Here is a 12,571-nt window from a genome sequence, read left to right as displayed (position 1 = left end):
GTCGATTCTTTAATTTTCTTCCATGCTTGAATGACCCACATGTAATGCACAAATTTAGCATTAAGGAATCGGGTACAGTTTGTAATTTGTAATTGCGAAAATAGCCGCCCGCTTGTTTTTGTTTGATTGCGACACACGATGTTGGTGTTGGTACCAGTCACTGTTGTATTGTATGTTCATGCTGTTTAGTTAGGCCTGTTTTATTTGTGATACTGCATTTATTAATAACAAGAGCATGTAAAGTGGGTAAGATACTGACAGATCCTACCTTCTCTGTCGTTTGTCTTGATCGTGCGCGCTGTATTATGACATTAATCAACTTTCATACAACGAACCCGGTCGGTCCCCCCACAAATCCCCGATCCGAGAGGGCACCCAGCTAAACTAATCGTTCAATTTTTTTTTGACTGCATAATAGGGCAATTTCTAACCAGAATCCACAGATGACCCGCACCTTTATATCACCCGCACCCCCGAATTTTGGCCCCTTTCTGAGGCAAAAAGCCGCGGGTCATACACCGAAAAATACGGTACTCCTTCTGTTCCTCTCCTAATCCTCTCAACCAAGATCCTCCCATAAGCCTTCCCAACTACACTTAACAAGCTAATCCCTCTGAAACTACTACATTCACACTTGTCCCCTTTTCCCTTGTAAAGAGGAACTATACAGGCACTCCTCCAGTCCTCCAGCACTCTACCCTGTCTCCAACAAACATTAAATAACCTCACCAACCAGTCCACCATCACTGTACCTCCCTTTTTTAGACATTCCGCATGGCATCCATCCAGACCAGGTGCCTTACCTGCTTTCATCATCTTAACAACTGTCTTCACTTCATCCTTCCTTATTTCTCCTCCATTCTCCTCATTCATCACACTCATTTTCTTCGCACTTCCCACTACAGCAATCTTTCCTTCCCTATCCTCCTCCACATTTAGCAACCCCCTAAAATATTCTTCCCATCTTCCCCTTACTGCCTTCTCTTCCATTATCATCTCTCCATCTGCACCTTTTACCTTTTCTTCTCTACTTGATTCGCCTCCTCTTCCTCTCGTAATTTCTTTCCAAAACATCTTTTTATTACTTTCAAAATTTTCTGTCAAACTCTTACCCCATTTCACATCTGGTTTCCTCTTTGCAACCTTTACCTTTTGCTTTACTTTTTCTTTTCTTTGTACCTCTCATATGACTCCCTCGTCCTATTTTGTAACCAATCTGTGAAAGCTTGCTTCTTCTCTTCTACAACCTTTTTTGTTTCCTCATCCCACCATTCACTACCCTTTCTTCTATTTCCCCCTGTCCTTCTTGTTCCACACACCATCCTTGCACACTTTGACTCCCTCCTTGAACCATCCCCATTCCTCCTCCACACCCAGATCTACTCTATTCTTTACTCCCTCCCACTCCTCCTTCAGCTTCTTTCTGTACTCTCTCCTTTTCCTTCTCATTCAGAGTTCACTCTAAGCACCTCCCTACCTTTTGTCCCTTTCCTTTCTCCATATATCCTCCACTTTCAACTTACCTTCCACCAAAAAATCTGATATTCCTCCACCCTCTCCCCTTAGCACATGTACATCCTTAACTCTTCCTATCATAATCCTATTTACCACTACATAATCCATTAGCGCTCTATCTACCACCCTTCCCTCCACCACCCTCTCCCATGTGTACTTATGCTTGACTTTCTTCCAAAACACTGTATTTGCTATCATCAACTCTCTAGACACATTTCCACCATCAACTCTCCACAACGATTCTTTCCTGGAACTCCACATTTCCCAACCACGCCATCGATTGAATCATTTCCCACCCTAGCATTAAGGTCTCCCAGTACTATCACATTGACATTTCTTCCCAAATCCTCTATGCACTCATTTAGATTTATCCAAAAGGCCTCCCTTTCTTCTACACTCTCCTCACTGCCAGGCCCATATGCACAGGCGCGGATCTAGGAAAAAGTTTGGGGGGGGCCCGACGGCAGAATTTTCGGTTGTTTAACGAGCATTAGCATTACCGTTTCTCCACACACGGGATTCTTATTTGTTAATAACTGGCGGACTGACCTAAATGAATGGGCATAACCATCTGCTCTAGGTGCCAGTGTTTCTCTTCGGATTCATATATTTAACCAAACAGCAAAACAACCATTCAATGCGGCAGATACCAACAGAAAGAGAGAGAGTCGAACGCAGCGGTCACTTATATTAGCGGAAAAACAGTCAGCAGAAATCAAGATGTTATCGAACCTTCCAGAACTTTCCATAACTTTCATAAATGATACAATGATAATAAAAATGGATTATAACATGGATTAAACATGGATTATAAAAATGAAATAGTGAACTGAAATGAAATCGGGCCAAAAGGCCAAAGCTAAAAGGGGGGGGCCCGGGCCCCCTGGGCCCCCCCCTTATATCCGCGCCTGCATATGCACTTACAAAGACCCACATGTCCTTCCCCAGTTTCACCTTCATCCACATTATCCTTGAGGAAACCTCTTTCCACTACACTACCCGTTTACCTATCTCTTCACTTACAAGAATAGCCACCCCTTCCCTCCCTCGCCCTCTCTTCACTCCTGATAACCTCCCACTTACACTCGCCCTTCCCTTTCAACTTGGTTTCACTCAAAGCCAACACATCCATCTTTCTTCTCACATACTACCTATCTCTTCCTTTTACTCTCATCTGTACCACATCCACGCACATTAAAAGACCCAAACCTTAGGGTGCTGGTCCGAGGCTTTCCAGCCCCTCTTATGCCTTCTTTTTTTCTTTTAGGAATTTCCCCTGTGGGGCTACAAGGAGAAGGATGCCTAGTCCCAATCCCCGTCCCTTTCTTCTCGCCTCTTACGATCCAAGTGGGAATACTTGGTGGCAGTATTCTTTTTGCCCACCACAGGGAATTCCCCCATCACAGAAAAGGAATACTCAGAGAAATGGTACAGGACAGCAACAAGGGGTTGGAGGACAGCATAACGGAGGGACAGTCGTAGTATAAAAGTGTCATAATTTCTCTATGAACAGAGTTTTCCTCTATCATAGACAAAATGATGTGTGGCTCTGGTCCGTAGGGGCGCCCCATATAGACCCTAAAGTATCAATTGCATGCTACTTTGCCACAATAACAAGCAGCCAATACCCCAGACAGGTACAACTACAATAAATATAATCAAGACACTGACATCGGCATCCTCGTGTACCAACTTGCTCCTCATGACACCTATGTAGGCATCATCGTATCTAAGGGGTTAAGTGTAGTTGGGAAGGCTTATGGGAGAATCTTGATTGAGAGGATTAGGAAGGGAACAGAGAGAGTAATTGGTGAGGAACAGTGTGGATTTAGGACGGGGAGAGGTTGTGTAGATAAGATTTTTGTGGTAAGACAGTAATGTGAGAAAGGTATAAGAAAAGGTAATGATGTTTTTTGGGCTTTTATGGATCTGGAAAAGGCTTGGGACAGGGTAGACAGAAAGGCACTGTGGGAGGTTTTGCCGATATATGGGATAAGAGGAAAGCTTCTAGGAGCTGTCAAATGTTTTTACAATAGTAGTACAGCATGTGTCTGGATTAGAAATGGAGAGTGTGAGTGGTTCGAGGTAAATGTGGGACTTCGTCAGGGATGTGTTGTCACCCTGGATGTTCAACTTATACATGGGGTGGTGCAAGAGGTAAATACAAGGGTGGTGGGTCAGGGATTGGAGATGGTTAAAGAAAATGGAGAAAAGTGGGAGGTGAGCCAGCTGTTGTTTGCAGATGACACTGCGCTTGTAGCAGGATCAAAGTTTGGGAGTGTGTGTGAAAGAAGAAAATTGAAGATAAATGTGGGTAAAAGTAAGGTGATGAGATGTACAAGGGGTGAAAGTGGCAGCAGACTGGAAGTGAGCATTAATGGAGAGCGACTGGAGGAAGTGGATAGTTTTAGATACTTGGGTGCAAATGTGGCAGGAAAGGATGGAGTCGAGGTGGAGGTAGAATGTAGATTGAGAAGTGAGTAAATGCCTTGGTGGATTAAAGAGTGTAATGAGGAATAGACATTTGGGAATGGATGCTAAGAGGAGACTGTATGAAGGAGTGATTGTGCCAACAGCACTGTATGGGGCAGAAACCTGGAACATAAGAGAAGAAGAGAGGAGGAGTTTGAATGTGTTTGAGATGAGGTGTCTGAGAAGTATGATGGGTGTTACTAGGCTAGATAGAGAGAAATGAGGAGGTGAGGAGGAGAACGGGTGGAAAGGGAGCTGGGAGATAGGGTTGATGGAAGAGTATTAGGATGGTTTGGACACGTGGAAAGAATGAGTGAAGAAAGACTAGTAAAAGAGGTATGGAAGGCAGATGTGGAGGGAGTGAACATGAGGGGGCATCCTAGGATGAGGTGGATGGATGGGGTGAAGGGGGCTTTGGGGAAGAGGGGAATGTCTGTTGAGGAAGGATGGGAGAGAACAGAAGACAGGGGTGAATGGAGAATGGTTGTATATGGATGATGCTGTGATGCATGAGGTGGAATGGATGGGGGGATGGGGCTGAGGTAGTAGGTGTGAGAAAAATTTGACGCAGCCCGAAGGGATTTCTCCCCTTCTCCTTTTCTGCATGGGGAGACGGAGAGAGGGGGTCGCCGATTTAATGAAGTGGCCTTGCTGTGGATGTGCAGTGTCTTGTGACACTGCCTCTGACTCAGGGCAGTGGACAAGGTGCAGGGATCATCAGGGGTGCATCATCCAGGAGGTGCTAAGATAAGAGGGAGGGTGGAGGGGGGTGTAGTGTATTTCGGGATTGAATGGGTGGGAATGGTTTTATGCCTTTTTCTTTTTTGGTTACCTCCCTTGTAAGAGGGAAAAAGCCTTGGTATATGTATAATGTATGCACTTGCAAACTTGTCATATGAGGAGAGATTGGCTAAACTGGAGTTACCGACTGGAGCAAAAGAGAGAGAGAGAGAGACCTACTGACCATCTACAGAATCATGAAAGGCACATAAATACTCGATAGAGAGGACTTGTTAAAATGGGACAGGAGAAGCACAAGAGGACATGGAAAGAAAATAAAAAGCATAGCTACAGAAGAGATCTGAAGAAAAATGGTTTTCCACATAGTGGTGGACACTTGGAACAAACTGGACAATGAAATAGTGTGTGCAAAAACCATTCATGAATTTAAGAGCAAACTAGACACTGCGAGATACAAAGGCGGCACACCATGAGCGTAGCTCCCCTTCCCGCAAAACACAACTAGGTAAATACTAGGTAAATCCACTACCCTTGTTTTCCTCTTTTAGCACCTCGTGGATGAAGGGTCATCCCAATCTCTTGTGCACTGCCCAAGTCAGAGGCAATGCAGTAAGACACAATACATCCACAGCAGGGTAGTTTCACTTGCATGGCGACCCTCCCCTCTCCATCCCCTCTCCATCCCCCCCTCTCCATCCCCCCCTCTCCATCCCCTTGTGTGGGAAACATAAAGATGAGGAGAAATTCCTTTGAGCTTTATCAAAATATTCATACACAACCATCCTCCATGTATTCCCATCCCCTGCCATGTCTCCTTGCGCAAAGCCCCTTTCACTCCATCCATATCATCCTCAGTCATTCCCTCATCCACCTCTGCTTCCCAAACCTCTTTTGCTCATTCTTCACTTGTTCTTTCAGTGTCTCCAAACTATCCCAGTAATTTTTATCAGCACTTTCCACCACTGCTCTCCTTCACCTCATTTCTCACTGTCCAATCTTGTAATCCCTATCATACTTCTCAGAAACTTCATCTAAAACATGTTTAAAGTTTTCCTTCCTGACTATTAAAAGCAGTCTCCATCTATACAGAAACTATATCTAAAACAAGTTTAAACTTTTCTGTCCTGACTATTAAAAGCAAAGTGTCCACCTATACAATTGCCCCTTTATATAATCTAGTCATTGCATCCATTCCCAAATGCCTAGTTCTCGTGACACTTTTCAATCCAAGACATTTACTTGCTTCTTTCACTCTATAATTTACCCCCACCCCCACTCCATTTCCTGCCACATGGGACCCCAAATAAATAATGACTCTTTTATGCCTTGACTTCTCATAGGATAATTACTTTGTCCTCCTTTGTTGCCTCTTAAGATGTGCATGGAAAACACTGTGGCATAATTCTTTCCTCCCCCCTATCACAGGGGACAGAGGTGGAAAGCAAAAATATATTCCAAGAAGTGATACAGGACAGTTTTAGTACAATGGTATCCTCTATGAGTTGAGATTTTACTCTAATGTAAACAAATTTTGTTGTGGGTTTAGTCCATAGGGGCACAGGAAAATGGTCCTGAAAGCATTGGCTGCATGCTACTATACAATTTATACTGCACAATAATATGGTCAGTACCCCCAATATGGGGAGTATGGAGTAACAAATTAAACCTACACCAAGGGCTTTTTCCTCTCAATACATCTATCAATCTTGAGTGAATTTGCTGACAGCACTGTATTGGGGCAGAGACATGGAACATAGGAGAGGAAGAGTTTAAATATGTTTGAGATGGAATGCCTGAGAAGTATGATAGGAGTTACTAGGCTGGATAGAGAAAAATGAGGTGGTGAGGAGGAGAGCGAAGGTGGAAAGCAGAGGTGGAGGGAGTGAACATGAGGGGACAACCAAGAATGAGATGGATGGGGGTAAAGGAGGCATTGGGAAGGAGGGAATGTCTGAAAAAGGGAGAAGACTGAAGATAGGGGTGAGTGGAGAATGGTTGTGTATGGATGATACTGTGAAGTATGGAGAGTGCGAGTGAATGCTTTGATGCAGCCCAAGGGGATTTTTCCCCATTTTCTCTTTTTCTACATGAAGGGACGGAGAAAGGGGGTCGTTGATTACTGAAGTACCTACGCTGTGGATGTACTGTCTTATTACATTGCTTCTGACCCAGGGCAGTGGGCAAGATGCAGGGATGACCTGTCATCCAGGGGGAGCCAAGGAAAGAGGGAGGGAGTGGTGGTGATTGGGAGTGGAATGTGGGGATGAAATGGGTGGGAGGGGATTTATGCCTTTGATTTTGGCTACCTCTCTTGTAGGGGGAAAAAGCCATAGGTATACCTATTTGCATCTTACGGGAAGGGGAGCTATGCTCATGGTGTCCCGCCTTTATATCTAAGTGTCTAGTTTGCTCTTAAATTTGTGTATGGTTTTTGCACACTGTTTTGTCCAGTTTGTTCCCGATGTCCACCACTCAGTGTGGACTTGTTTATTTATTTTGTTCCTCCAGATCTCTTCTATAATTATCGCTCTTAATTTTTTTTTTTCATGTCTTATTGGGTCTCTCTTGTTCCATTTTAGTAAGTCCTCTCTATCAAGGACTTCCATGCCTTTCATGATTCTGTAGGTAAATGTGTGTATATGTGTGAAGTAACATTAATCTCAAACATGTTAGTTTCTGCATCCTTTGAATTAAATATCTTTGCATAGTGTTGTAGGCACAATTATCCCTATATACAGTTGGTGCGTACATCCCCCAGATATCTATTTCTCATGACACTTTTAATACCCCAAGATATTTAGTGCTTCCCTCGCTAGGCAGCCGACCTCTACCCCCACTCCTCTCTTCCTTGCTACATGTGACCCTAAATATTTGAATCAATTCACTTCCTCAACTCTTTAGACTTTCATAAAATTTACTGCCACCCTCGCCTCTTTTAAATCTCATCACCTTACTTTTAGCCATATTTACTTTCAATTTCTATTGTATACATTCCCAAATAATCACTCTTGGGATCTCTGGGCTCTGACCTAGCCATGACCACAGTGTCGTCAGCAAACAGGCTCACTTCCTACTTCCCTACACTCCCTCTCACAATCTCCAATCCTCTGGCCATTACCCTCGCATGTATTTCGTACTATCTCAGCCATGTACACATTAAACCATCATGGTGACATGAGACAACCTAACCTTCACCTCGGACAACTCATTACTCCTAACCCTAACACAAGCTCTACTTCTCTTTCAAATGCTTTTGACTGACCTAACAGCTTTCTTCCTGTTCTATATATCAGCAATACCTCCAGCACTGCCTTCCTGTCTACTGTCTTAGGACAATTTTTAGCTAGATCTGTGTGAAGAACTGGGGACTGTTGCCAGCTGTAATGTGGCTGCAGGTTTCCAGTAGGTCAAAGACTAGATTACTTGTTATTATAATCACAAGTTGTCCATACTGCTATTCTTTGATGCTTAGTAGATTAGAACATTTTTGTGACATCACAACTGGAAAATGACAACTTTTGCAACAACAAAGTTTACTATATTTTGACAGGGATGTTGATGGTGACAACAGCAACAGTGATGCAGTTACATTCTAACTCAGATGTTTGGCTACAGGAAACACTCAATGGCTACACCCTTGACCTTGTGCTTGAAATCTATGATGGAAACGGGTCTGATCCCTTAAGTTCGAATGTGAACGTAGATGAGCTCTTGGGTAAGTTTGGTTGTGTGAAGTGGCACTTTTTAAATGTGGGGAACATGTATGGTCGGAAAAACAATGAAGAAGAGCAGAGGGAGGGCGGGAGTGAGATGGAGGGAGGGCAGGAGTGTGAGATGGAGGGAGAGAGGGTGGGAGTGAGATGGAGGGAGAGAGGGTGGGAGTGAGATGGAGGGAGAGAGGGTGGGAGTGAGATGGAGGGAGAGAGGGTGGGAGTGAGATGGAGGGAGGGCAGGAGTGAGATGGAGGGAGGGCAGGAGTGAGATGGAGGGAGGGCAGGAGTGAGATGGAGGGAGGGCAGGAATGAGATGGAGGGAGGGAGGGCGGGAATGAGATGGAGGGAGGGAGGGCGGGAATGAGATGGAGGGAGGGAGGGCGGGAATGAGATGGAGGGAGGGAGGGCGGGAATGAGATGGAGGGAGGGAGGGCGGGAATGAGATGGAGGGAGGGAGGGCGGGAATAAGATGGAGGGAGGGAGTGAGATGGAGGAAGGGAGGGCGGGAGTGAGTGAGATGGAGGAAGGGAGGGCGGGAGTGAGTGAGATGGAGGGAGGGGGGGCGGGAGTGAGATGGAGGGAGGGTGGAAGTGAGATGGAGGGAGGGTGGAAGTGAGATGGAGTGAGGTGGAAGTGAGATGGAGTGAGGTGGAAGTGAGATGGAGTGAGGTGGAAGTGAGATGGAGTGAGGTGGAAGTGAGATGGAGTGAGGTGGAAGTGAGATGGAGTGAGGTGGAAGTGAGATGGAGTGAGGTGGAAGTGAGATGGAGTGAGGTGGAAGTGAGTTGGAGTGAGGGGGAAGGGAGATGGAGTGTGGTGGAAGTGAGGTGGAAGTGAGATGGAGTGAGGTGGAAGTGAGATGGAGTGAGGTGGAAGCGAGATGGAGTGAGGTGGAAGCGAGATGGAGTGAGGTGGAAGCGAGATGGAGTGAGGTGGAAGCGAGATGGAGTGAGGTGGAAGCGAGATGGAGTGAGGTGGAAGCGAGATGGAGTGAGGTGGAAGCGAGATGGAGTGAGGTGGAAGCGAGATGGAGTGAGGTGGAAGCGAGATGGAGTGAGGTGGAAGCGAGATGGAGTGAGGTGGAAGCGAGATGGAGTGAGGTGGAAGCGAGATGGAGTGAGGTGGAAGTGAGATGGAGTGAGGTGGAAGTGAGATGGAGTGAGGTGGAAGCGAGATGGAGTGAGGTGGAAGTGAGATGGAGTGAGGTGGAAGTGAGATGGAGTGAGGTGGAAGTGAGATGGAGTGAGGTGGAGGGCGGGAGTGAGGTGGAGGGAGTGAGAGAGATGGAGTGAGATGGAGTGAGTGAGTGAGATGGATGGAGGGAGTGAGTGAGATGGATGGAGGGAGTGAGTGAGATGGATGGAGGGAGTGAGTGAGTGAGATGGATGGAGTGAGTGAGTGAGTGAGATGGATGGAGTGAGTGAGTGAGTGAGATGGATGGAGTGAGTGAGTGAGATGGATGGAGTGAGTGAGTGAGATGGATGGAGTGAGTGAGTGAGATGGATGGAGGGAGGGAGTGAGTGAGTGAGTGAGATGGAGGGAGTGAGTGAGATGGATGGAGGGAGGGAGTGAGTGAGTGAGTGAGATGGGGAAAAAAAATTGGGATGTGAGTGGAGGGGTGAGTGAGATGGATGGAGTGAGTGAGTGAGTGAGATGGATGGAGAGTGAGTGGACTGTGAGTGGTAAGATGGAGGGAGGGATGTGAGGTGAGGTGATGGTGAGTGAGCGGTGGAGGTGGAGGTGATGTTGAGATGGATGGATGGAGGGAGTGAGTGAGTGAGTGAGATGGATGGAGGGAGTGAGTGAGTGAGTGAGATGGATGGAGGGAGTGAGTGAGTGAGTGAGTGAGTGAGATGGATGGAGGGAGTGAGTGAGTGAGTGAGATGGAGTGAGTGAGTGAGATGGATGGAGTGAGTGAGTGAGTGAGATGGATGGAGTGAGTGAGTGAGTGAGATGGATGGAGGGAGGGAGTGAGTGAGTGAGTGAGTGAGATGGATGGAGTGAGTGAGATGGATTGACAGGGCGAATTCAGTGGAGTGAGATGGTAGGTGAGGGGAGTGGAAGGGAGTGATGATTGGAGGGAGGGAGTGAGTGAGTGAGTGAGTGAGATGGATGGAGGGAGTGAGTGAGTGAGTGAGATGGATGGAGGGAGTGAGTGAGTGAGTGAGATGGATGGAGGGAGGGAGTGAGTGAGTGAGATGGATGGAGGGAGGGAGTGAGTGAGTGAGATGGATGGAGGGAGGGAGTGAGTGAGTGAGATGGATGGAGTGAGTGAGATGGATGGAGGGAGTGAGTGAGTGAGTGAGATGGATGGAGGGAGTGAGTGAGTGAGTGAGATGGATGGAGGGAGGGAGTGAGTGAGTGAGTGAGATGGAGGGATTGGAGGGGATGGATGTGAGAATGGATAGGAGGAGTACGTGAGTGAGTGAGTGAGATGGATGGAGTGAGTGAGTGAGTGAGTGAGTGAGATGGATGGAGTGAGTGAGTGAGTGAGTGAGATGGATGGATTGAGTGTGAGTGAGGAGATGTTGGTTGGATGGAGGGAGTGAGTGAGTGAGATGGATGGAGTGAGTGAGTGAGTGAGATGGATGGAGTGAGTGAGTGAGTGAGATGGATGGAGTGAGTGAGTGAGTGAGATGGATGGAGTGAGTGAGATGGATGGAGGGAGGGAGTGAGTGAGTGAGTGAGATGGATGGAGTGAGTGAGTGAGATGGAGGGAGTGAGTGAGTGAGTGAGTGAGTGAGATGGATGGAGTGAGTGAGTGAGTGAGATGGATGGAGTGAGTGAGTGAGATGGATGGAGGGAGTGAGTGAGTGAGTGAGTGAGAGAGAGTGAGGGAGTGAGTGAGCAAGGATGGGAGTGAGTGAGTGAGTGATGTGAGTTGAGATGGATGGAGGGGAAGTGAGGTGAGGGATGATGAGCTGGAGTTGAGTGAGTGATGTGATATGGACGTGAAGATGGATGGAGGGAGTGAGTGGAGTGAGTGGGATGTGACGTTGTGTGAGTGCCGTGAGTGAGATGGTTGGATGGATGGAGGGAGTGAATGTGAAGTGGAGTGAGATGGAATGGAGGGAGTGGTGGAAGTGAGTGAGATGGAGTGAGTGAGTGAGTGAGTGAGATGGATGGATGGAGGGAGTGAGTGAGTGAGTGAGATGGAGGGAGTGAGTGAGTGAGTGAGTGAGTGAGATGGATGGAGTGAGTGAGTGAGATGGATGGATGGAGGGAGTGAGTGAGTGAGATGGATGGAGGGAGTGAGTGAGTGAGTGAGATGGATGGAGGGAGTGAGTGAGTGAGTGAGATGGATGGAGGGAGTGAGTGAGTGAGATGGATGGAGGGAGTGAGTGAGTGAGTGAGATGGAGGGAGTGAGTGAGTGAGTGAGATGGATGGAGGGAGTGAGTGAGTGAGTGAGATGGATGGAGTGAGTGAGTGAGATGGATGGAGTGAGTGAGTGAGATGGATGGAGTGAGTGAGTGAGTGAGTGAGATGGATGGAGTGAGTGAGTGAGATGGATGGAGGGAGGGAGTGAGTGAGTGAGTGAGATGGATGGAGTGAGTGAGTGAGATGGCATGGGAGGTGAGTGTATGTGAGTGAGAATCGAGTGAGTGAGTGAGTGAGTGAGATGGATGGAGTGAGTGAGTGAGATGGATGGAAGGGAGTGGAGTGTGAGTGGAGTGAGATGGAATGGTAGTTTAAGGGAAGTGATGAGTGAGTGATTGAGTGAGTTAGTGAGTGATTGATGGATGGAGTGAGTGAGTGAGTGAGTGAGTGGGATGGAGTGAGTGAGTGAGTGAGTGAGGTGAGGGGCTGGAGTTGAGCTGAGATGGATGGAGAGTGAGAGAGTGGAGTGAGTGAGGGTTGAGTGAGTGAGATGGAGTGAGTGAGTGAGTGTGAGTGCGATGGAGGGATGGTGGAGTGAGTTGAGTGAGTAGAGTGAGATGGAGGGGAGTGAGTGACGTGAGTGTGGGAATTTGGAGGGAGTGAGTGAGTGAGTGAGATGGATGGAGTGAGTGAGTGAGATGGATGGAGGGAGGGAGTGAGTGAGTGAGATGGATGGAGGGAGTGAGTGAGTGAGATGGATGGAGGGAGTGAGTGAGTGAGATGGATGGAGGGAGTGAGTGAGTGAGATGGA

General features: G+C 47.1%; 1 protein-coding gene across 1 annotated transcript in view; it reads left to right on the top strand.

Moving 5' to 3' along the window:
• The window catches only part of fs(1)M3 (female sterile (1) M3), a 233,366-nt gene that overhangs the window by 103,620 nt on the left and 117,175 nt on the right, over positions 1-12,571 (top strand). The window contains exon 23 of the mRNA XM_076192535.1: positions 8,279-8,443. Coding sequence (XP_076048650.1) covers positions 8,279-8,443 — 165 coding nt within the window. The remainder of the gene's footprint in view (positions 1-8,278; positions 8,444-12,571) is intronic.

The sequence above is a fragment of the Oratosquilla oratoria genome, chromosome 11, assembly GCF_046742065.1.
Source record: "Oratosquilla oratoria isolate Oo_2021 chromosome 11, ASM4674206v1, whole genome shotgun sequence".
NCBI lineage: Eukaryota > Metazoa > Arthropoda > Malacostraca > Stomatopoda > Squillidae > Oratosquilla > Oratosquilla oratoria.
The sequence above is the reverse complement of the archived record's forward strand: the minus strand, read 5'-3'. Positions and strand labels throughout refer to the sequence as shown.